The 25,402-nt window shown below is 41.1% G+C and overlaps 1 protein-coding gene across 3 annotated transcripts in view; it reads left to right on the plus strand.

Annotated features, from left to right (window-relative positions):
- Positions 1-23,946, plus strand: part of LOC110988095 (uncharacterized) — a 45,359-nt gene extending 21,413 nt beyond the window's left edge. For 2 of the 3 annotated variants that reach the window (XM_022251338.2, XM_087145534.1), the window contains exons 18-56: positions 129-273; positions 774-992; positions 1,182-1,332; positions 1,561-1,844; positions 2,198-2,398; positions 2,596-2,734; positions 3,038-3,217; positions 3,509-3,627; positions 3,753-4,043; positions 4,407-4,572; positions 4,790-5,005; positions 5,844-6,055; positions 6,319-6,424; positions 6,940-7,056; positions 7,410-7,548; positions 7,846-8,026; positions 8,129-8,405; positions 8,632-8,821; positions 9,211-9,538; positions 9,715-9,834; positions 10,045-10,173; positions 10,705-10,842; positions 11,604-11,843; positions 12,193-12,336; positions 12,884-13,067; positions 13,566-13,716; positions 13,938-14,059; positions 14,617-14,756; positions 15,306-15,447; positions 15,933-16,139; positions 16,514-16,717; positions 17,144-17,323; positions 17,526-18,124; positions 18,485-18,629; positions 18,840-19,061; positions 19,520-19,612; positions 19,871-20,202; positions 20,683-20,884; positions 21,201-23,946. In XM_022251338.2, coding sequence (XP_022107030.2) covers positions 129-273; positions 774-992; positions 1,182-1,332; positions 1,561-1,844; positions 2,198-2,398; positions 2,596-2,734; positions 3,038-3,217; positions 3,509-3,627; positions 3,753-4,043; positions 4,407-4,572; positions 4,790-5,005; positions 5,844-6,055; positions 6,319-6,424; positions 6,940-7,056; positions 7,410-7,548; positions 7,846-8,026; positions 8,129-8,405; positions 8,632-8,821; positions 9,211-9,538; positions 9,715-9,834; positions 10,045-10,173; positions 10,705-10,842; positions 11,604-11,843; positions 12,193-12,336; positions 12,884-13,067; positions 13,566-13,716; positions 13,938-14,059; positions 14,617-14,756; positions 15,306-15,447; positions 15,933-16,139; positions 16,514-16,717; positions 17,144-17,323; positions 17,526-18,124; positions 18,485-18,629; positions 18,840-19,061; positions 19,520-19,612; positions 19,871-20,202; positions 20,683-20,884; positions 21,201-21,472 — 7,627 coding nt within the window. In that variant the 3' untranslated portion in view covers positions 21,473-23,946. The remainder of the gene's footprint in view (positions 1-128; positions 274-773; positions 993-1,181; positions 1,333-1,560; positions 1,845-2,197; positions 2,399-2,595; positions 2,735-3,037; positions 3,218-3,508; positions 3,628-3,752; positions 4,044-4,406; positions 4,573-4,789; positions 5,006-5,843; positions 6,056-6,318; positions 6,425-6,939; positions 7,057-7,409; positions 7,549-7,845; positions 8,027-8,128; positions 8,406-8,631; positions 8,822-9,210; positions 9,539-9,714; positions 9,835-10,044; positions 10,174-10,704; positions 10,843-11,603; positions 11,844-12,192; positions 12,337-12,883; positions 13,068-13,565; positions 13,717-13,937; positions 14,060-14,616; positions 14,757-15,305; positions 15,448-15,932; positions 16,140-16,513; positions 16,718-17,143; positions 17,324-17,525; positions 18,125-18,484; positions 18,630-18,839; positions 19,062-19,519; positions 19,613-19,870; positions 20,203-20,682; positions 20,885-21,200) is intronic. The other variant, XM_087145535.1, reaches the window with a different exon arrangement.
- Positions 23,947-25,402: the final 1,456 nt, after the last annotated feature.

Here is a 25,402-nt window from a genome sequence, read left to right on the forward strand (position 1 = left end):
TTATCTTTCTCCGCCATGGTGTGCTTGTTTTTGGAGTTGATTGTTTCACGTAGTATCACATTTTTGCAGCAGGACTACTTAAGAAGCCATTCTATATTTTCAGTTCTTACTTCTTTTATTGAACCCAGATCCAAGGCTTCTCTGGTGACTGATTTGTCTGTTTATCCTGAGATGGCTGGCACCAACAATTCGTTAACAATACTGCTAGGAGATCCGGACTGTATCTGGATCTCAGCCGTTCAGCAGAAATTCTTCCTACCAACTCACAAACATGTACGTGTTTATATACTTTGAATTAAGATACGCTAATTTGGCACACAGTCATGTATGGCATGAGTGCTGTACTGATTTCCTTGTACTCTAGATCTGCATGAATTGATGGGTTTTTCACAGAAATTTGAATATTGCCAAGGGTTTTGTTGCGGATCATGCGTATTACCTATTGCATTCTGGTTATTTTCAAAACTGGCTGTTTCAGTACCCAGCTGTCTACTAAGAATATAAAACCCACGAGCCAAGTGCACTTGTCATTCAGATATGCTTCACATTCCTCGTGTATGTAAAAGAAAACACTTCAACAATTATGCTATGCTATGTGAATGGCATGCAGCCTTAGCGTTTTCACACCTGAAAGGTAAGACCATAGCACTGATTAACCATTACCCGAAGTCATTCCGTTGGTGCGTAAGTGTGCGATTTGAAAACTGACTCCCCGACTGCAAGAGTTTTATTATAAATAGCGTTATGTAATTGTTTTGTGTTGTCAATCGCAGGTAATGATATCCTGGACAGGTGAAGATACAGGGAGCTCTATGTATGACTATGAGATTGGTCTCAGCAGTGACCCCTCGAACCCAACCCCTGACCTTGTGACCTTCACATCCACATCAGGTCACGATCACTTTATGATGTACCATCCTGAAATCAGCCAGGGCGCCGTGTTCCACTTGGTCCTAAAGGCAGTGAACAAGGCCCAACTCTCAACATCCAAGGTCAGTCATTCAGTGATCAATTGGAAGACAGCTAAAGGTGATGGATGTTAAGCCAGAGAGAAACAAAGAAACGATTGAGTGCGTGTTTTTGGTTTGATATTAAACCAAAAGGCTTGAAGTCTCAAGTTTGGTACGATTAGTAATGGTGCTAAAACTAATGATTTTTTTTTTGCATTCTCCGCATTGTAGGTAATCGGTCCAATCATAGTGGATACCACCCAGCCCGTGTTTGTTGGGCGTATCTCAGTCCGCACTGAGGGTGAGTTCTTGGTTGCCGAATGGGGACACGAAGGATTCACTGATGATGAGGATACCGATCTGAGGTACCAAGTCGCCATTGGTGAGTCAACCAAACTTAGATAATCGGGAGAGTTTTTTTGTCTAACATCAGCAGATATCAGTCTGCCTACGTTAGTTGGGCGTGTGTTAGTCCTCAGAGAATAGGTTAGAAGTGCTTCAAGATTTTTCTCTGCTTTAATATAGAATATCCTAAGAGGACCTAGTCAAGGTAAATTCAAAATATTAAAAGTGTTATTCTCCTAATGTAGTATTATTTGCTTCATTGCAGGTAGCAACCCAGGTGGCACAGAGACGCTAGCTTACAAGACGGAAAAATACTACAGAAATGGTCCGTGTTCATCCCAAACCTTTTGTGCTGCATTCTCATTGGATGACCTAGACTGGCATCTCCATGGTGACCATGAATATTACGTGTCAGTCAGAGCACAGAATGGTGCTGGATTGACAACAGTGGGGACCTCATCTGTTTATAGACACATCGTGCAGTTGCCATCCCTGGGTGTTGTATTGGATGTTGCACCGCTAGGAGAGGAAGTGGTTGTGTACTTTGGGGTAACGTGACAAGTCTCAGTTATTCTGTTTTGGGCATAATCTCGTTTACAAGGGTCTGCTTTTGCCACTTTTATCGATATAATGTTTGAAAACACTAATGTTTTCAACATTAATATGGAAGTGAAAATTGTTTTCCCTGAAGGAAAAAATCAACATTAAAATATAACAATGGGGGACTGGTTTACGTTTTGAGATGCTGTCATGAACTATAGTTTACTTGTTGCAACATCGAACGAAAGATTTCAGATTTAGTGGTAGGTACCAGGACTGATAGGGAATCTGAAATACATTGCGTTCCTAGTCCTTTTGAAAGCCAGCACGTTACCTTTTCTGGTAACTTAATATCATACTAGGTGGCCGAAGACATTGATGTACAGACGGACAACACAAGCCTTTCTGCTCGTTGGTATGGCTTTGAGCATCCCCATCTTGACATCAACTATGAGATTGCTGTTGGATCACAAAATTGCTCCTCTGACATCAGCGGTGGATTCATCAATGTTGGCAACATAACCTTCCATCGTTTGGCTGGACTGGAGCTATCTTCCCTCACGGTAACACCAAATTGACTGGTTTCCCTGCAGATATTGTGTCATGCTTGACGCTTGCATAATTCAACTGGGGATTCGGTACTTTGTGTATCAGTTGCAAGTCTAAACGTCATGGTTGTCTGCCATTATTGCTATTGATTTATGCTTACGAAGTTGGTTTTAAAACGTGGAGATGTTTCATAACCCTTTGTCATTCACAGACTTATTACGTGACCGTACGCGCTAACTCTGAAGCTGGGAGCGTCAATGTTACCTCAGATGGCGTCAAAATTATTCAGGAGGGTCAGATATTTGAGGGAGCGTTGATCAAAGACGGACTGAGATGTGATGAAAATGAAAGTAGGTCCATTAGATTTTATGGGTAACATGCCTTTTTACTGCAGCAAGTATTAAGCTTGATTGACCGTCACGCTTGAAGTTCCCTCGTGTCTTCCTGAACTAGGTCGGCTAATTTGATCATGCCCGCTGATGTCTGTACTACCTCCTCAGTCATTTAAGTTTAATCAACCTCTCCAGAGAATTTACTCTTCAAAAGTATCTCATCACTCTTCCGCTAAACGTTGGATCAAAACAGTCTTCCACCAAAGACATCGCTGCTCTTTGAACGTTCCCTCCAATCTATTCTCTTCCTCTCTCCTGCAGCATCTGTTCCTCCAAGGTTGAGCCATCACTCATCCGCTGCTGCCCGACCCTGTCAAGATGACACCACCTTCCAGTCCTCCACCTCAGAAATCTCAGCTCATTGGACCATTCCAGAGATCTTGGAGCCCTTTGTTACTAATGTCATTTGGACAGTCGAGCAGGAGATTGAGATACACATTAGTAAACCCAATTTTATTTCTTGAGCTGTATCAGCTAGTACTCATCTCAACCCTAAATTATGTTAAAACTCAAGGTACACTACGGAAGATAGTAAATGCAGTATTTGATTTGAGATAATTTAAAAGACTTGTATAGCCTAGATTTGGTTTCTTAGAACAATATTGAAAAGTGTTATGAAGCAGTTCAAAGTAAATGTAAACGAGGTCAACTCTCTTTTGCCCCGGTTCTGTGAAATCACGCAATTGATTTTGGGAATTTTGACATTAAATGTGAATTCCACATTTTCCACAGACAAACAGAATACAACTAAGAAATGGATCGTTCTGCTTGATCAACGGGATCTGGGCATGGCCTTCCAACATGTTCAGGCGGGTATGGGATTACATGCTGGAGCACACTATAGATCAAAGGTATCGACGAACGATTTCAATCAAGTATAGAGCTAAGGTTAAATTCTTTGCGAAATATGAAAATCTAAAAGGGCTTAAGGACAGTTTCCTAAACTAGCCTTGCTCCAATATATCTTGCTTTGCAGGTTCAGTTTTGCCATGTTAGCGTTTGTTTCCGACCCATTGTAACTGATGGATTCTGGGTATTGTCCGAACCTCCCGAGGTCGGTCAGGTCACAGTCAGCAACATTGAGACTAAGCAAGGCAGGATAGAGATCTACGGGGCTTTTCAACCTTTTTCGCATGATTACGTTCGTCATGATGACCCTGAGGAACTGATGGACTTCTATGAATGGAGCATCGCTGAAGACGGTAGTAATGGAGCCATGCTGAGTCAGTGGAAAAGAATTGACAATTTTGTGGCTACTGGAGATGTGGTATGTTTTTAATGTTCTTGCAAGCTAGTTTAATTACCCCCAAAAGATATGGAATCGGAATTTGGCTTGAGGAACCTCGATCAAGAAACGGAGTTCAAATGTTTTTAATATTGCATATTTTCCCCAGAGATGCTAGACATAGGTCTACAAACGTATTGCTGTAATAGTCTACATTGCAGAATTACAAGCTGAACTCCAACAGACACCTCCTTCCATAAAAATTATTTATTGAAAGTTTAATTAAATCAAAGACTCGTAAAGTAGGAAGATCAGAAGCCTTTCTCGTTATTTTCATGAAGTCCTGTCCCCCAACTGAACCCATGAAATACAAGTTAATAATTCTTTTCATCACTTGTTCAAAAGTTCCGCTTCACAGCATTCTACAATGGACAGTTAGACCTAGATGTCTGTCTTCGGCTATCGATCAGGGGCTACAACAAGGCCGGCCTGTCCTCCATCGCCAGCGCCGAAATTGTTGACTGTGACGATGTGACGCTCATTGTTCTACATACTGTCATTGATGCAGATCGTAAGTTGTATTTCTACGTGTTGTATTCTGAACGTGTATTCTTTTTTATACTAGGCACACTTGTGTATTTTAAGTGTGATGCTGTTTTTTATCAGTTTTCTAAAAGAAGCTCAGTGGGTTTTAAAATAACTGGTGAGTATCCATATAAAACTGAAGACCAAAACTTACTTTCATGGCAAAAATTTCATCATGGATAATGCTCCAAATTTTGCAACAGATGAAGTCAGCATGGACCAGAATGCTCTGTGGCCGGAGCCAGATAAGAACTACATCTCCTCTACATCCTCCTTATCAGCCGTCTGGCCCATGCTGCGCCACAGAGCCTACGTCTGGGCTGCCATTGAGGACACCGGATCAACAGACTTCGGCGACTTGGACAAGGGCCTGCGGTACCCATGTGATCACCCTAGGATGAAGGCCTGTGGAGAGACAGGTACAACAGGGAGTCTGAGAATAAAACTGATCAAATTCCTAAAGTGTGTCTATGGCACAGCGTTGAAAAATGTAAAACCTTGAAAATATTAATTATATATAACCTCACAAAAAAACCTCACTAGCAAACGGGCAAACCGTTATATATAATTAACATCTCCCCAACGCAAAAATAATACATCTTGAAAATAGTTCGCGGTACCCGCTGCTTCATTTGACTCGGACCGGCCAGCCGACCCCGGCAAGCTCGGTGGTCGAGTGGTTAAGACATCTGCACTAGTAAGCAGGAGTTCGTGGGTTCGAGTCCCACCCGAGTAAGCTTGCAAGGTTTTTTTTGCAAGCTCTCGGACAAGCACTGAGCATACAGTGGGTACGGGCAAACCGTTATATATAATTAACATCTCCCCAACGCAAAAATTATACATCTTGAAAATATCATTAGTTACAGGTATTAGAGGTGAAACACAAGGTACCTGTATTTGCAAAAGTCCAATAAATAAATGATCATTAAACCACGTCAATCGTTAATCGGCTAGGATGAAGTTTATTGTTGGAGATTTTAAGGGGCATTTGAACAAAAGGTCAAATCTAACAGTGGGGAATAAGTAAATTGAGCATTCACTTCACACACTTGAAAATTAAAAAGTGTACATATGGCTCAGGTAGAAGTTGTTTCAGAAAATGACTGAAAGACAAACAAAGTTTGTGACAAAGGTTGCTATCTGTAGAGCAAGGAGTTTGCCTACCCTTTGAATACAAACTTTGCCAAGTCAAGTTTCGACTTCAATTATGTGAAATAAATTTGTCGAGAATTTATGTCTGTTTGTATGATCTTGTAGACAAGGAGTTTGTCAATGTGCCCAGCTTATCGTTGTTGCATGGGAGGCGTTATCGTATTTGCATCCATGCTGATGAAGTTACATTGGAGCACGAGCTCTGGAATGAACTGTTGCCTGCTGTGTCCAGCTGTAGTGATGGTGTTGTCGTAGATACGACCCCACCAACACCTGGCTCCGTGTGGATTGGTTGGAATCAGCATCAAATCTATCAAGTAATTATTTTTATTATTTTTGTTAATTCCTGACTGTTTTCACATAAACACACAAAAAGTTGATTTATGCTGTGTGTATATTTTTGTGAACCAATGTTGTTCTTTGCATTTCGTTTCATATTGAACGTTGCAATTGGCATGAATAAAGATTTACCAGAAAAATTCTTTTGACTTAATATTGATGTGCCATCTTTTGGAGTTTGTTCAGAAGGTTTTTCTTATATCCTGAGTCCACCCTTGTTTTATAAAATTTGCTCTGACAGAGTTCCAACTCTGAGTTGGTGCTGCAGTGGGAGTCGTTCACCGACATCGAAGAACACGGCTTGGCACGTCATCACTCGGGAATTAAATACTACGAATACGCCATTGGTAGGGACAACTTCTGTCTGCCATGAATAAAACCAAATTGCTCAAATCAAACTCTTTGGTTTTTCTTTTCAGCTCTTGCCACACCTGACAAATGTTGACCAGTCATATCAGCTCACGGGTTGTAGGAATTTTTATGAGCACCCGGATACCAGCATATCTGAATGGAATCCTTCTTGGCATTTTCTTAAACAGCCTTTCTGAAAAGAAAATGATGTAGTTACCCCTATAAAACAGGGATTTGTGTCCAAAGAGTACCCATTCACGGACAGATGACTTGTGTTACCCAAACTTCTGTATTAAATTGAACAGAGCACATAGTTTACTACAGGCAGGGCTGAATTTACAGGCCAGTGGCACAGTGGCAAAAGCTTAGGTACAGTGGCAATTAGCTGTATGCGCACAAATTGGTGACCATGTTCCCTCTTATATTTATACAGCTCCAATGGAAATATCGGCACCCGAATCCATTTAAACTTTGTAAAATCACATATTTTATGATTGGTTCTTTACTTTAGGTTCGATGCGGGGTGGCAGTGATGTAAAAGAGTTCGCTCGTGTTGGAATTGCAAACAATGTCATCGTACATAGCATAAGACTGCAAAATGGACATACATACTATGCGACAGTGAGGGGTGATTATGATATATTAATCAGTTTCTCCGGATGATGTTTTATATTTTGAGGTTCTTTCATCGTTTTTGAAGACGTAAACATTGATTTGTCATGCCAAGCCATATACATTTTGTGTCTTTCCTTGGTCTAAGTGTTACACCTTGTTTCTCAATCGTTTTGCAAAATGCTCGACGGACAGGTTTAAAATATTTACGGTTTCAAATCTGACAAAATAGGTTTTGTGTCATGAATTGTTGATCAACAAGAACTAATCAGATGTTAAAGACATTTCAACATATTTTATGGCTTTTTAAAAGTTCTGTTAAACTTACCGAACTGTTTTCATGATTTTCTCCATAATTTTTACTACCAGCGACTGACTTTGTTGGTCTGTCATCCCAAGTGACATCCGACTCCTTAACCATTGATACGTCATCTCCTGTCATTAATGACGGTCACACTTTGGACATTGGTGGCAGTTTCATCCGGTCTACAACTTCTATCTTTGTCAGGTAATGTCGGAAAGAGGCTCAGTGACTGACTTTGCTGGTCTGACATCCCCAGCGACCGCTGATATTATTAGGCATATACTGTTGTCTTCGAAACTGGCAGATATTAGGCTCAATTATTCACTTCTCCAAAGTAACAGTGAATACTGCTCAACAAATTCAGGCATAACTAGGTACGGGCTACACTCTACATCTAAAAAAGTTATCCAGGGTGGCAAATACAGTGCAGCAATTAAATTGCAACAAAATGGCAAAATATTATATATATTTCTCATTCTTCACCGGCTTTTTCCCTTTCAGTTGGAAGAATGTGTTCTCCGACAAAGAGAGTGGCATAGCATATTACGAATGGGCCATTGGGTCTCATCCAGGTCATGCAGACATCATGCGTTTTACTAGAGAGAGTACAGAGACTGGGTTCAGTGACCCTGCACGAAAACTGCCTCTCCAAGAAGGCCACTCGTATTTCATTTCTGTAAAGGTAAGCATGTAATTTTTCTGTCTGAAACATCATTATGACGGAAGAGCATACGCGTTAACAAACAAGATATTCAAGATCTGTTTAATTCCTACTTCTTTTCAGGCCATCAATACTGTAGGTCTGATCACGCTGGAGACGTATGGTGCCTTTACGGTCGACACAAGTCCTCCAGTGTCTGGCCACGTCTATGACGGGGATTCGGCCTATGTACCGGCCAATCACAGAGACCAAGACTTCCAGGAGGATCGCTCTGTAATCAGGGCATTCTGGAAAGGGTTTCACGACCAACACAGTGCCATCGTTGGATATTCCTGGAGAGCTGGGATTTGTCCAGAGTGTGACGATGTTGTGCCTGAACAGCATGTGGGCCTTGATAATGGTAATGCTGTAATCATCAACGTTTATAGGATGTTTTACTTCCGGAAATCATATTGGTCGTCTCTTTTACATATTCTTCATCATAACGAAGTATAACCATGAAAGCAGTAACACTTGAAATATTACATTTTCCCATATTGTTAAGGATCAATGTCTAGTAGATTTTGACTAACTGCATGTAAAATTCTTCCGAAGCCTTCTAAAGGTGTTATCCAATTCACTCTCAGATGTGGTTGCTGAAAATCTTAACCTTGTGCCTGGTCTAACCTACTATGTAACGGTGACGGCCTGTAATGCTGCTGACCTTTGTACTTCAGTCACTTCCGATGGAGTCATTGTAGATGACTCGCCTCCAGTGGCAGGGCGGGTGTATGATGGTGGACCAGGGGGTGGTGACATCAGCTGCCAGTCATCAAGGTGAGGGAAATCACATTAATTAATAAAGGTACTAATGGTCAAATACATTCTATATCGATGTACTGTGCAAATTTATTACAGCCAGTCTCAGGTTTGTTGTACTTAGATTTTACTTGTACCGTGCTGTATTATATTTCTGACGCAGACAAGGTTGTGTGATGTTTTAAAACGTTTTATTGTTATTTAACGATTTTATGCGATTGGGAATGGATTTTAAGACCAGAGTAATTCTTTTGTGAGTTACATCCTAATGCCTTTTTAGCAGTATATCCCAACCTTGCTGTACAAAGTTTCTTGAATTTTAATTGAAGGTATTTTTGTAAAACTGCACTGGTATATGATGAAATAATTTGTATTCAATTTGTTTGACAACATATTCATCTGTGAAGGCTTCATCTGCGAGCTCACTGGTGGGGCTTCCATGACCCTCACTCCGGCCTCTCCCACTACGAATGGCGCGCTGGCACTACACCAGGAGCTGAGGACATTCTCCCCTCTTCACGCATTGAACTGTCAGAGTATGCTGTGATATTCCTGCCAGTGTCAGGCCAGCTGTCAATAGACACTGATATCTTCATCACTGTGCGCGCCTATAACAGACTTGGTATGTGGAGTGAGGCTACATCTAATGGGTTCCGCGTGGACTCTAGCCCCCCTGACGTGGTGGACGCACCTGCTATTGATGAGACGCAGGGTGTGGCTGTCAGGAATACCCGGGTAAAAATAAAATCAATTCACAAATCCTATTTTGCATTGTCTTGAGTAAACCATCGCAAAACATTTGTTGACAATAGCAGACTCCTATCAAGCAATATTTCCAAACTACAATGTGTGTTTGCTGCTGTTGTTTATGTTTTTGTGACTTGTAAGGATCTGTTTCACTTTTATTTCAGCTTCTGCATGACCTGATTCACTTTTCGTGGAAGTTCAGTGACCCCGAAAGTGGTATCAAAGACCAATATATATCTGTAAGAACGCATCACGGTGGAGATATCAATATACCTCCAATCAAAGTATGTATTTAGTGTGTTTAATTAAAGTTGATGTTCAAAATGAATAACTGCTGAATTAGAAAACGTTCAATTTTATAGAGTTTTAATCTTTAATAATTTGAATTGGTATTTCTTGCATTTTTGTATATAGGACTGCATTTGCATTTCAGATAATTTAAAGTATTTAGTTGGTAAAGCAAAGAGAACGTTTTGCTGTGTGATAATTTTAAGATTGCCGGGAGTGAGCTGGACCACACTTTCACTAATCTGACATTACAAGAAGGAAGTCATTACATCATAGCAGTGGTGGCTTGCAACTTTGCTGGCCTCTGCACGGAGGCTGAGACGGAACCTTTCCTGGTGAGTAATGTAGGCCTAGTATTGATCTCCTACACTATAAATACACACTAATGAATATGTCTTCTTGTAAATGATTGTCTTTACTTCAGAAAAATAATGGCGGAAACATTGTGCAGCGTAAAAAATGCTTTTTGATTGGCCAGCTATATGTTTAGATATTATGCTTTGATTTAAATTCGACAATACTAGATTTGGTTTTATTTTTTTCCAAACTCAGGTAGCTGACTTGATCGATACTGCTAGCAGCTTTTTGTCGTGGAAAACATTCATTTTTGTCTTGTCATTGTTGAAATTGTTTCTTTTCGAAATAGATGCAAATCACTGTCTGTTAGCTTGGCAAATTTTCACAAGGCCGTAGATTGGCCAGAATATCTCATTCTAAAGACTAAATCGACGGTGCCCTTTTTAATGCAGATTCGTTTAGAACCCCCTCCCCAAAACCCTTGTTACCCTCATCGTCGACCACTCGGTTATCCTTTTCTTTTGCCAACAAGGAGGTTTTTTTATTTTATTGCATAATTTCTGTTACAGGTTGATGGAAGCCCACCTTCGGTTGGGGCATTTGCTGTGGCAAGCGAGAGTGCTGCTGACCTAAAACGTCATCATATCGTCTGGATAGATCCTACGCAGCCGGCTGAAACCACCAACCCAACTGAGTCCAATACCACCGTATGTTTGTGTCAATTACCGTCGTTATGTGGTTACGACGGTTATGTCACCTATTTGCATTTTAATACTGGATTAATGGTTTTGAGTATAGTTGTAAGAATAATTTCATAAACAGACAGACAAAATGATCCACTCCTCAAGGCAAAACAAAGGATATAACTGGCCATTTCGTTTGTCACAAAAGCATTTTTTCCATTTTATGAAACAAGTTGAAACATTCATTTTGTTTTTTACGTACAACACCTGAAAATCCCCCCGACATTACTTTACCAGTGGAATGTAAAGTAAATTGTCGCCATGCAGCCATGCCATAGATTAATGCTAGTACTTCAGAGACAAACAACTAGGTGCTGCTTCTAGCAAGACAGTCGGGATTATTCAGATATTGTACGAAATCTGAGAAAACTTTCGAGGAATGTTATTGTGAGTCATCTTCATAAATATCTGTGCTATTGTCAATATTGTCAGATAACAGGTCATCAGACCAGTGGGTTCCACGCTTTGTGCAAGTACACTTTCCCCACTCACCAGTGACAAAAAGAGCTATTTGTTGGTTAATAGAATTCCTTCCACGAGGCACATTTTGTGCAAAATGTCCCTCAAAAAAAGCTGCCGCATTCCAAAGTGTTTGAGCAAGCAGCCCATACGTGGTGTTGATAAGATCCAAGACTGAGAGGACGCGTTTTATAAGCTCCCTTTTTGAACAAAACTGTATTGCATCAACATAAATCTACTGTTGAAATACACACTCTCCATTGCAGCCTGATGGCACTGGCCGTACAAGTGATGTAACCTACTCGGCAAACACGACTACCAAAATTCCGTCTACCACCTTGACTCCCCCACGCTACCACTCTGGTTGGATGACCTGGCTGGAAGACACCAGCACCTCCACTGGTTCCTTAGCCCTGGCCTGGCTGGGATTTGCGGATGTGCACTCTGGTATTAGCCACTACTTGGTATCCGTCGGACACACCTACGGTGGTTCGGAACTCACTCCGGTATGTTTATCCAACCTCTCGAATGCCAACTATCTTAAAACCAAACTGTGGAATGTTTTATAATACAGTTCAACGGTTGTTATGCCCTCCTGAAACGTCAAAACCACAAGTTTCTTATGTTTCTGCAAACAGGAATTTTTGATCGTTTAACGAAAACACTTTCACGAACTAGGGATTCATAATTTAGTTCATGTATCATAAATTCAATAGTGGTCGTGTTTGTCCGATGCTTCTCCTTGGAAAATGGAAAGGTTTATTGATCTTGCAGTGACTTCAAACTGTCACAGATAGGCCCTATACATAGTAAATGCTATCATACATAAACTTCATGACATTTTTCTTTCCCTAGAACGGGCCAGTCCGAGTCAACCACAGCAATGACGGCATCGCATTGGATGAAGGCATTGCACAGACCGCTATTGTACCAATAGAGGGCAGTATTACAGGTCTATCTCCTCCGTATATTTACATCTCCGTCTGGGCCGTTAATGGGGTAGGTAGCTGTAATTCACATTGCAAAAGCAGAGACTTCCGTGTCCCCCAGGAAATGTCAGGTTATTGGGTATTTTAGCAGTGTTGTAACCAATTCCTCTTCTGACCATCACAAGGCCCAACAAGATCAAGACCAGACCAACAAGTACAAGACCTTCAGTCTGAATTTAAATCCCAAGCTATCAAAGCTTAACTCCTTTGCCATTATGCGCTCCGTTACTTGTGACTGATCTGTACTGTGTTCTAATGACAATGTTGTGTGGAAAAGTCTGGTTTTGGGGGGCACTGTCTTCTTTTAGAAGTCTTTTAGAAGTAAGTAACAACGGAAATTATATATTCAAGATATTGTTCTCTATTGGTTTCCGTTCAACGTAAAATGAGCCAGAAAGGAATTCTTGTTGATGCTTTAACAAGAATTGGGCTTAATGAGGGTAAAGTTCACCGTTAATTAGACGGGAAATATGTCAGCGCATTAATAATACAGACAAGAAAGAAACTCATGCTGGACAACTGAACAAATGAGATGAATTTCGCTTTTTCCAACGAAGGTTGGACTGCTGAGCAACCACCATCATTCCACTTTCGAGGCCTCTGCCACTTCGCCCGGTGAGGGTGCCCTTGTCTTGCTGCGACGCTGCTCAGCTGCAACTTGCGAGGGTCACTGTACGTGCGCAGCCATCGATGAACAATGTGCTCCAGATCAGGGCCAGAGTTGCAATAACATAAGCGACAGTAAGCTCATTTTTGATTGCAAGTTGTTCATATTGAAAACACCGAATAGTTTTTAACTTATAAAGTTAATAGTTTTTTATAGTTACTTATAAAGGCTGAGAAATTGAATGGGCTACAATACAGATTACATTAAACATTTTCAAGTTAACCTCACCAAGTGTTATATATGTGGGTGACACACCTCTTTGCTTGACAAGAAAACGACTATTTGCTGAGTTGTTGGTTCACCCTTTGCTTACCCCCCCTACGGATGGTACAGTTCAGTGCCACCGCCTAATCTATACGCAGATAGTAAACAACAACATTCATATTTTGTTTAAAGAAAGGCTATATCATGCAACACAAGAAAACTTTAAGAATAGTGTCATTTGATCATTCGCTATGTTATTGAGGATTTATTACACTTTGCTATCTTGATAACAATGAAATAAAATCGTGATCTGCATTTTATTCTACTGATTGTTCATTGTCTTGTCACGTTAATTACAACGCCGCCAGGTAATCCCAATACTGAGATAGAGGTCCTGGATGTACTGAATCTGATGCATGATGATGTGAACAGCATAAGCGATATTGACCACACTGCTACCCTTTACATGGCGGCTGCAGTTTGGCGAACCACCCTGGAGAAAGGGCTGGACATTAAATGGTCAGTGGGAATATTGTGGGTTGATTAGTGGTAATGCCAAATCTGAAATGAAGCAAAGGAACTTTGGTTCTTAAAAATTGCAGCGTTGTAGCAAGAGCCAATCACGAACATACTCAATTATTTCGTTCCTCCAGAAACAAATAGAAAGACTTGCCATGGACCTCTAACTACATATCTGTGCCACTTTTTATTCAAAAGATTTTTTAACTAAACACTTCCAGGCTTGAATGGAGCATCGGCGATGACTCTTCATCAGATCCAGTTGGAGTTTTTGATCCAGTGCAGGACAGAGTCTGGTTTGATGTTGGGCAGGATAACCGTACATTCATAGCATTAGATGAAGGTAATGAAATCTGCAAAAGCATTTGTTGTAACCCTAATTTGATATTCAATTGAAACAGTTGTTTTGTTTTGCTATGACAGGGCCGACGTTTGATCCTAGCTAAATTTGTCTTCAGTACTTCTTCAGTTTTAATTAAAAGTTACTCAAACGCCTTCACGTAAGTGAATAAGCCATTGTGATAGCAAGTAACAATACTACAATTATTGCGTATCTTATTTAGAACGAATTTATTAAATATTGAGATAAAAATGCGCACAGTAGGGAAATGAGATATTGTCATGCACCAGAGGCTTTCATTCGTCAGCAATTTTCACTGCTTTATTTCTGCTTTGTTTACTTCTCTCTTGGGTAAATCTTCGCTTCCCCTCTGCATTTTGTTTTGTACTGAATCCTTGAGATCTTCGTTCTAATCGTATCATTAGACTTTCCTAGTATGATTTGACTTTCTACCCATTGTTGAATGAATTATAGCAAGATAGTAGAGATACATTTGCATCAATTAAGCTGCTCTATAAGTATGCGATACCTCAAGGTATTTCTGGGCATTTATTTATTAGACCACAAACTGCAGAAGGGAGTTAAGTATCACGTGTTCGTCCGAGCCTGGTATGACATGAATACCTACGCTGTGTTCAGGTCAGATGGCATCACCCCTGATGTTACACCACCAAAAATCTCAAAATTAAGAGGCACAAAGGTAAGTGAAACGCATTGTCAAAACACTTGAGACAATGTGAAAACTACAGCAAATATCTTATCATTTGTTCCTTAACTACGATTAAGTGGTCTGCCAATACAGAATGCAGAGTAGGTATTAACACATTTCCATAACGTACCACCCGGGTGAGTGGTTCTAACACTGCCTGCTGTAATATCGGGAGAATTCCCATCTATAATATAGCTTATTTTATTCAAATCCAACTTTGAAGGTATGGGTTAAACAAGGTGTGACTGGATGAAAGGACAAAATTGCAACCATAAAGCCAAATTTTATTTCAAGCAGTTTCGTACATTACAGATCACAGCAGTGACAAGTATATATGCATAAACAGAAACTACAGTTTCTCAGACGTTCGAGTGTGTAGTTGTGTTCGAATTTTTAAAGTAGTTTGTTTGTGATATGGGCGTTTCTTAAAGTCAGATGTCTCACCGTGGGAATTTTTCCTCACAAGCAACTAGTAAGCATTGAGGGGTAACCTTTATAGTGGAGATATGATAACAATAATATTGTTGTTTATCATTTAAGGTCAAAGATCTTGCAAGCCCTGGTGCCAGCAAAGACACTGATTACTTGACAGATCCAACCATGGTCTTCATCTCATGGGAAGGAGTGTTCGTGGATGATGCTATGTCCCACTACCTGGTATCTCTTAGCACATATCCAGGAGGTAAGTTATCTCTTTTTACTAGTACCACTCCAGCGGGGGGGGGGGGGAAGAGTCACCCCAAAGTGACTCTCGATACCTGTCATAAAAAATGAAAACACTCACGATTAGGCGCTTGTCAGTACCCATTAGGACGGTAAGTACTATCTCTTACGTATCTGCCTTTGTGGGAGAGGTGTAATGTGTTGATCACACGTAGATGAATTGTAATTATCCAAGAGGTGAATACAACCACTTTCAGGTGTGTCCAAGTACATATGTAAGAGGTGGGCTGAGTATACTTACAACATAGATTTACCCGTTCAGATGGTGAGAACATCACCAGCAGCTGGGGTCTTCCAGCACCTGCCCAAGAGGTCTGCTTGCTGCTTCTCAGAGTCCTTTCGGACCGGTCCATTATCACTGCGCTGTTTATTACTGTGTGCAACCGAACGTAATGACAGAGAAACCATAAGAGAACCGAAAAAACGAATGTTTTTCCTGCTTAGGTGAAGATATTCTCCAGTTTGCTGATCACATCTTCTCAGCTAATGGGTCTTTCGCCCAGTTCACTGGCCTGGACCTGCAAAGTGGACTACGTTACTACGGCAACGTACGGGCATTCAACAAAGCTGGTTTGCACACGCTGAAAAGCAGTGATGGCTTTGTGGTAGACACCAGGAGACCAGACCCAGGCTTAGTGTTTGATGGAATGGGTAGGCAGTTGACTATTAGTCTCTCATTGTTTTAAGCGCTGTATAGCGCATGCAGAGCTCTATGAATGTTCTTCGACATTCAGTGTTTTTTGTGATGAAGTATTCCAGTAATTTTGACGGTTTTATGAATATGTGTGTTCTCACAAACGTCTATCGTTTCAGATAATTGGGCCCAAAATATTAATTTTTACCATTGGTATATGCTTAGTGTATGGGGCATGTAATGGAAGACAAAAACGTCATTGATATACTTGTATCAATGAGGCCTTTTTACAATATAACACATTGTTTATGTTACATTGTAAAATCTCTTCCAACTGCCGAATGTCCTTGCTACAGTTGCATCCATAAATAAACTTGCACCTTTTCTTCAGATCTCCATGATGTAGAGTACCAGAACTCCAGCACGGTCATCTCAGCCTCCTGGCATGGCTTTGTGGATCTTGAATCCTACATAGACCACTATGAGTGGTGCGTTGGACAGACCTCTAACCCTGCAGATAATGGTATCCTGCGCTGCATAGATGTTGGAGTTCAGCTGTCTGCCTCACAGACTCTAGCTTTTCCTCTCACAGATGGTAAATAGTCCTATGAAGATTGTTTTAATCTATTCTACTCTTTTTTATGAAAGACTTAGCTGCAATTGCAAAGAGTGCTGCTGACATCAGCCCCAAAAAGTGTTCATGGACGGGTGTTTACTTGATGTTTTGAGCTACAGTTATTAGTACTTTTTATTGGTTCGTTTATTTCTGGTTTAAGAGCCTCTACGCATTGCGATAAATTGTATCACCCATTGCAAAGTTGACCAAATCACGTCAATATCACCATAGCGGTTTTGTGTAAAATTAATATAATAAATGTATGAGCACCGGGGACTCAAGCAGGTTGAGACAAATCAATTCAACTCAGTAAAACAAGAGGATTTGCAAATGATTGATGACCGGTTGTATTTCCAAGGGAGAATGAAACAGGAACATTGAACTCCTTGAGTTCTGTTTTCTCAGGTGTTCGGTACTACTCCAAGATCTCAGCTTTCGATGCAGCTAACCTACAGTCTGTGTCGGTTGCTTCAGACGGATTTGTGGTGGACACCACTCCCCCTGAGCCACTAGAACACGTCCTTTTGGGGGATAATTTGATCCAGAACCCGTCCTTTGAAAAGATACAGGGAATTGGTGATACAGGTAAATTATTACAGCTAATTTGAATATTTTAGCTGAAATCTATTAATATTGTTACACAAGACAAATTATAAATTGAAAGGACTCTATAATTTGAAAAATGTTGCCATTGAAGACTTAGAGCACAAGGCACTTGTATAATACATTCTAGCCACTGCTTAGGTCTCGAAAAAATTAGTTTAAACCTTTTTTTCTTTCCCTTTAGATATGGATACTCCTGATACAACAAATACAACAAACAATCCATTGACTTTTGAACCGCCTACGGCTTCGTCGATGGAGTTATCGTCTGCAGAATCTGACAATGTTAGTGCGTCTAACAATTATTCTACTTCTGCCAGCATATTAACTACTAATGAAAAGCCATACAATGCCGCAATGATGACCAGTGGTGCACAGGGTCTACCTCCGGTGCAGTGGGATAAAGGACCTGACAGCCAGTTGTCTGTGATCACCTCTGACAAAAACATTATCCAGGACGGTCATTATTTCTTGTCTCTTCACGGCTCCATCTCCCAACAATTTAACACAACTGAGGGCAGCCACTACCAGGTGGTGATTTTTGCAAGTCATGTTGTACCGTCCCACAATCCCTTGCTGAATCAGGAAGGTCAGGTTGAGGCACCTGGATTAAATCGTGTCTTCATGCTGCATGACCGGCCAGCACATGGTCACTCAGATCAGAGTCTAAGCTCAATCACATGGCATCAGCACAGGTTTTACTTCACAGCCAGTGAGGATGTTTCAACTTTGAAAATTTCATCTTTGGGTCAGTCTAATGGAATTCTGCTAGATAACATTCAGGTGAGCAAATCACAGTCATTACAGGAAATTTCTTGAGGTTGGAATATATGACGCCTAGAATAGTCTGAGATGATGTCAGATATAGTAATTCTTTTAAAGTATTCGTTCTGCAAATGTTTAAGTGCACGTCCAAGTTCAGGTTACGGATGTCATTAATTAAAACAGAGAGCAATGCCGTAACTGTATTTTCCCCTGCTCTAACGCTCACTTGCTGTTGTCAGTTGTCAGTCAGCCTGTTTTCATCAAGGTGTTTAATCAAATTCGTTTCTTTTACTTTTACCACGACAAAGCCCTCTAATACCCATGATATAATTTGATGAAGATACCTTTTCATTCTTCTCTGCCTAATATATGCCACAGGTGAGGCAGATTACTACTGGACCGAGTACTGGTGATGGGTCGGTGGAAGTTCATACCCAGTTCATTGACAGTTGGTCGTCTCTCCATGCCAAGTGGCTTTTCTTTGACGTAGAGAGCCCTATAGTGGACTACAGCTGGGCCATCGGTTGGTCATTGTCTTGTACCATGCTCTTCTGTTTTCTTTAACCAGAGTTTTGAGACTTTTCAGCTGTGTTTTTGAAGAAGAAAGAATTTAATGATTGGTTCATATTCCTACCAACGTATTAGGGTATTATCGTGTAAATATATGACCAGAAGGGGAAAAAGAAAAAAGGGAAATAAAAGACTCATTGATTTTAATATGTCTACTCATCAGGAACTATGACAGGCGGAACTCAGCTGCAAAGCTTCAGATCAGTGGGTACACAGACAGATGCTATCAATACTGATCTGAGAATGGCGCACGGCTCCTATGTCTATGTCACCGTGATGGCCAGAAATGCTGCTGAACTCGTTGCCATAGCAACTTCAGATCCAATACTGATTGACCTAACACCGCCCATAATTCATTTTGTTACTGACGGTGCAGGTGCACAGGGTATGCAAAATCTGAACTAATTTCATGTTTTAGAAATTTATGATAATTTTTAGGCCTGTAAAAATTGGTACTTACTACTTCGATAATAAATTTTGCAGATTGTGCACCACGCACTTGTGATGGATTATGAAATAGAAAGTCAGTGATGAAGTAATTTGTTTGAAGTTATTAGATGCGTCATTTACTGTTGATCGATATAGATATGACAACGTAAACTCCCATGTCAAAACACAAATTAATTTCCTTCATGTATCATGTTCTTTTTTCTTTTTTCAAGATGTATTTTTGCGTTGGGGAGAAGTTAATTAAATATATATATATAATTATATATAATTCTTTTTTCTTGTCATGTTCGTTATGCTCTTATCAGGATCATTAATCCCACCTTCAACCACAACTTATTTCAACACGTCATAAGAGGCTTGATTGTGAAGATGGATCTTGTTCTCTCTTAACAGATATTGACTTCAGTGCAGAAGATTCTGCTCTGACCTTCAGTTGGTCAGCGTCCGATGCCGAAAGTGGAATTGACCATTGTACATGGGCAGTGGGTAGGTAGACATTCCTCATATCTGTCACCCCTCAAGTTGTGTGTGTTAGTGAATTACAATCCGACGCAACATATATTTGCTATGCCAGAGTAAGTCTGATGAGGTCACACCTCTTATGAACGACCCTCCATCTGATGTTGGGCCTTATCGACGGGAAAGCATCTGAAATGAGAGTGGACAACTGACACATTGAAATCTCTTTTCAGTGTTTCTTGCTAGACATCAAAAACTCATTTAAATTTCCTGCTGTTTCTCAAGGATCAAAGCCTGGAATTGAAGACATCCTGCCAAGATCACAATCGCCCGATGACTCTTCTACCGTCACCATCAGTCTATTCCAGAGTATTGTTGAAGGCCAGCGCCTGTACGTTACTGTCACATGCTACAATCACGCCGACAAGTCGTCATGGAAATCATCCGACGGGGTCACCGTAGTGACAGTGCCCCCCATTGCATCAGAAGCCGTCGTCAAAGTGAAGACTGTATCAGAGACTCAGTACGAAACACGAGATGGGTACCAGTCACAGACAGACTCCCTCAAAGTGTCTTGGGATGGATTTAGGGATTCATTTGGAATTCAGTCCTATGAGGTACGTGCAAAAGATGCTGATGAACCCCCACCCCTACAAATGAAATCGCAAATCAGGAATACCTTCCCAATCTGGAAAAAATACATATTTGCCTGTGGTTAAGATGGGATAGTACATTTTCCTCAGAGGGTGAGTAAACTTTATCTAATGTTACCTTTGCTGAATCAGTCTGCATGGCAGTGAACCAAAGTAAAACCTCCAATATGCGCTTAAAATTCTGACTGGAAAAATCACTCAAAGACATGGATACCTTAATGTGCCTCTGTGTGCATGTATGTTGTTTGATCTTGCATTTTGCAAATCTATGAGATCATAACATATTTCCCAGGTATACATAAACTCTGAGCTTTCCAAGGATTCTTCAGTAAGCTGTTGGTGAGCGTAAACAATTGTACAAGAAGCAGGTTAGAGATGCAAACTTTGCTGGTAATAAATCAGTAGCTGATCATCTTTCCCTGATTAACTCTCTTCTTTGGCCAGTGCCAACTTAGAGGACCCAGTACCATCACGTCCTGGAGGACTTGCGGATCCACATCAGAGACCAATCTTGATTGGTCAGGCCTCAGCTTGGTTGACGACGCCACCTTTAGTTTGTCAGTCAGAGCCGTCAATTATGCTGGTCTAATTAGCCAGGCTGTTGCTGGCAACTTCACCGTGGAGTCTTCCAAGCCTGTCGGAGGAGGTAAAGGGTTCAACTGTTTGCCGACATGGATTTGGTGTTTAATAAGATGTCCTAGCTCGATAAAACCTGAGAATAATCATCGGTATCATTGTTTTTGATGTTAAATTTCGCTGAGAAGGGTTGAAATGCAACAACTTCAAACAAAAAACCTTTCACTTGCCAATGCGCCCTCAACTGTTAATGCAAAGTTGGAGTATTGCCGTGCCAAGGTAGCCTTCCAAGACAGACCAAATTGTGAACCACGCATTTCCCCCACAATGTGTAATCCCACTGTCAAACTCACCCCCAAATTTTAAACTTGTTTTCCAACCAACAGCTCCAAGCCTGATAAGATTTTCCTGGTTGGGTGACGGAAAAGTCGATCTTGCCTGGGATGGCTTGTTCTCCAACCCCTCCTCTTCCTCCTTGGTGTACGAAGTATCCCTTGGTACCATCCCAGGAGGTAGTGATATTATGCAGTGGGTGGAGACCATGGAGACTGGTATGCGTGTCTCCCCGCTGGTTCCCTATACCAACTACCACTTCTCTCTGACAGCTATCAATGCAGCTGGCCTGTTTCAGACAGTGAATAAGATCATCAGTGTATAGTGGATTTACAGCAAAATATGGCTACTACGTGTAGTGAGGTTGACAGCTTCGAGTTTGCGACTACTCGGGGCATTTCTTAAGTCTTTTATTAATAAAACGTACTCAGACAACGTTTAAACTATACACGGATATTCTGGTTGCAAAAGAGGAATTGTAAGCATTTCGTGGTGATTAAAGCACTTATTTTTATAGACTCATTGATGATGTGGATAATTAATTTGGGCCAAACATGTTGGTTATGATTCGTTGCAGGTAAGTTAATATTATTAATGCGTCACAATCGCAAAGTTCTTGAAACTGCATGCGGTTTATATACGGTATACGAGACTTTTTAAATTCTCTAGTGTTATTGAAAATGCTGTGGCTCAAGAAAGTTAGGCCTACATTGAAGTTTGCTACCCACAAAAATTCTAGGATATCTGCGCCGCGCATCGAAACTGTAATTGGCCGTGAAAACAAAACTCATACGTCCAACAGAATTGAAGGAGTCTTGGCATGCATGTCAATTTTAAATGAGATTAGTTTCCTTGGAAATCCAGCCAGATGAAGAATGTTCGACAAATTCAGATCTTTTAGGTTTAATTAACACAGCCTTAGCATATGGGTGTGAATCCCAGCGGGATAGGGGTACATGTCCTTTCTTTTTTGTTTTTATTTCTGTTTAGGGGGATGGGCTATTTGAGAAGAAAATTAAAGCGATTGGGAAGAATTGTTGACTTTCTAACAACCAAAATGTATTCTATAAACTTAAAAGGGACGATAGAAAAGCCATAAACAAGCCATTCTGGTATAAGATTTATCGTTTATGTAATCTATGCTACAGATACGCATCCAGTGTTTTGTGCATGGTGTCACCATGCCCTGTCTCTATGACCGCTCTTCAAATTTCCATGGCCGGGAAAGTCATCTTCCCATAATGGCCCCTATCCCCACTTTCTGGCACAAAGGTTTGCCGCCACTGCTCAGGCACGATATGTAGGTGCACATACAGTCAAAAATTGTCTGTTTAAAGAGGTTTTCGTAGCAAATGGCAGATGTTGTATACAAATTACTTGGACGTACAACATTCATTCGAGGGAGAACCCCCCCCCACCAGAAAAGAAAAGCGTTAATTGATTATCTCAGTACCACTGCTGAATACAAGTTTGGGGTCAGGGAGGCAAATTGAACATTTTCTCAAAATGACTCGAATCTACAACTTTGTGAGCCTTGAGTTGCCACACCCTCAAAGACGGTAGTGTCGTTTCAAAAATACTACCACTTGCCATTCTGTAAAGAGGCAACATATCTCCGGGGATGGGGTGGAACGGCTTGTATTTCCTGCCTTATAGGCCATTGAATACGCCATGGCCCAAATATTCATTTATTTCTGTAGATAAATGTTGAGGTTGTTACCTACCGCTGTTGTCTAGGTTGCGCCATTCCCTCAATATTTTTCACTGTCAACACTTACTTGGTACTTAGGTACGGAAGCGCAAGGCTGTCGATGACATAGCCTTCTTGTTTTAACGGGATATTGCTATCTCTGTTTCTAATCATAACGATATCGTTCAAACGACATTACTCTTTCTAGTTTAAAACAGAAAACAACCCGTTTGAAGGGGGTAAAATAGTCCTTTTATCCGTGTTGGGCAGCAATTCGTTTCCGTACTGAGGTTGTCATGAAGCTGACATTTCAACATGAATATTGAAGGGTCAATCAGACGTGTTCTATATTGCAGCTGTGTTTTGAGCACAATTGTGTATGGGTAACTGTACCGGAGGTCAAACCAATACTGTGTAGTGCCTCTTGCTGTAGGAAAGGGCTTATTGCTCGTAAATGCATCAACAATTTGAGCGATATGAGCGTCATGATATTGTAATAACTTATAATGAATTACCGCAGGATTACATTGTGTGACGTTGTCTCAACCTTCCTTAAACCATGTAGTCAAATAATGGCTGCAGGATGCCAAGCGATCGTACAATTCGCTTTCCCCTCTCTTTCCAATGTCGGTGTCCCCAAACCACAGGGTCTGTCCCCTTTTCACCATTTTGTTCCTGAAAGAGGCAAGTCTCCTTAAACAGCGATTTCATGTAGAAATATCCTTACCTGTAGTCCCCACTTTAATCAACACACAGAGGTTATTGAAGCAACTTGGCCACCATATTACCGTGCCGAATACAACGGTTAATACAAAAGCTTGTTTGCCTTCAATCAACTTTTTTCATGACATCATTGCCGAATACAACGGTTAATACAAAAGCTTGTTCGCCTTCAATTAGCTTTTTTCATGACATCAGTAGCAGTGCCGTAAATCTCTGCTGGATATAGACCTTTTCGCTAAATTCATAATTCCCACGCATGCAAACATTATGGCCTTGGCGGCAAGAGGTGTGAGCGGGCCAGTGAAAAGGAACAGGGAGCAACACTTTCATGACAATTTTTTTCTCAAGATTTCTGGCTTTTTTCCCAGAAAACCCCATTTCATCATTTTACTATAAGTTTCTAATCTAAGCGGGATTTTGTAGTGCCCTGTAAAAGGACTTCATTAATCGTTATATTTCCCGTGCGCACGAGACTGTCGTTTCTTAGTATGACCTCCTTCCGTCATAATTAGAATAAATTAAATCGTTGATGTCCCTGGAGCCAACCCGTACATTTGTAAACAGGTACTGATGTTTAGTGTACTGTAGTCTACCAAATCCATTCGCTGCCTTCTACGTTTGGGAAGTCTGAAGAACCAGACCCCTTTCTCTTTGGAATCTGCCCTTTGTCGCACAACCCGTGACACAACAACGGGATACAATTTCTGTCGGTATTTCTCCAAGCTATAAACCAGGTTCAACGGTAAGCTATGTGCGTACAGTACATGTATACTGAAATACGTGTCTACAAATGCACAGGTTGGCTAAAAGAACACTTAGTATATAATTTATACTAATTATGATTGGAGGGGGTCAAAATGAGAAACTTTCTTTCCTACTCAACTATGAAATATTCTTAAACAGTGTGCAAGGGTAAAAAACGAGAAAAATCCGTGGGGGTGGTTACAAGGGTGTGAGGAGGCCATTTTTGTTCGCCCAACTAGCCAGGACGTTTTCCCCACGTCTCAGTGCGGGCAGGTTTCACTGCAGGCCTAGACGGGGTAAGGGGCCGTCCATAAAGTGGGTACGCAGGAAGGGATGGAGGGGGTTTGGTGTCGTTGCGTACACTATGCGTATAGAAGGGGGAGGTTCAGGCCAGTACGTGCCGTGCGCAAAACGAAAATTTGCGTTTGATGCATCTTCATCATATCAGTACACTTTCTCCGACAAATAACTACCAGAAACAATTCAAACACGGTATTCTCCACCGTCCGCCCAACCATTTATCCTCCCGTGCAAACCCCCATTATCAGTAAACCTCAACATTACTCATGACACAAAGACCGGCAGCGTCTTCCAGAATTGTGGAATGCTTATGCTTACAAAGGGGAGGGGGTTGGAGCCACTGCCTATGCCATGCGTAAATGGGAGGGGGGTCTGAAAAGCCCTCATTTCGTGCTGCGCCTAACAGTGGCGTGGGCCCCAGGGATTCACTCCAGGACAAAGGACAAGAACGGATCCGGTGTCGCTAACTGCAGGACCGTCATAGCTCACAGCAGTCGATGAAGCAAGTTCACTTCGTTCAGGTGTAATGTTCCATGCTGTCTGTCATCAATCCCTATCAAGCGACTGCCGAACGATTTGGAATGATTCCAAACCTTGTTTCATCACTATCCTGTTCATGTGAAATAATAGGCCTATAATTGTCACATCTGAGTCATGAGAGTTACGGTACTGAAAACAAGCATTATGTAGTTCCTTTTAATGCGTTGCATATGTGATGCGTTCACGTGTTTCACTTTTAGAGACACATATAAATTGACTCCATTAGGATAACACGTGTACATGTGTAGATACGCCCCG

This window comes from Acanthaster planci, linkage group LG14 (assembly GCF_054643075.1).
Source record: "Acanthaster planci isolate LZ-2023a linkage group LG14, COTS_SCS, whole genome shotgun sequence".
Taxonomy (NCBI): domain Eukaryota; kingdom Metazoa; phylum Echinodermata; class Asteroidea; order Valvatida; family Acanthasteridae; genus Acanthaster; species Acanthaster planci.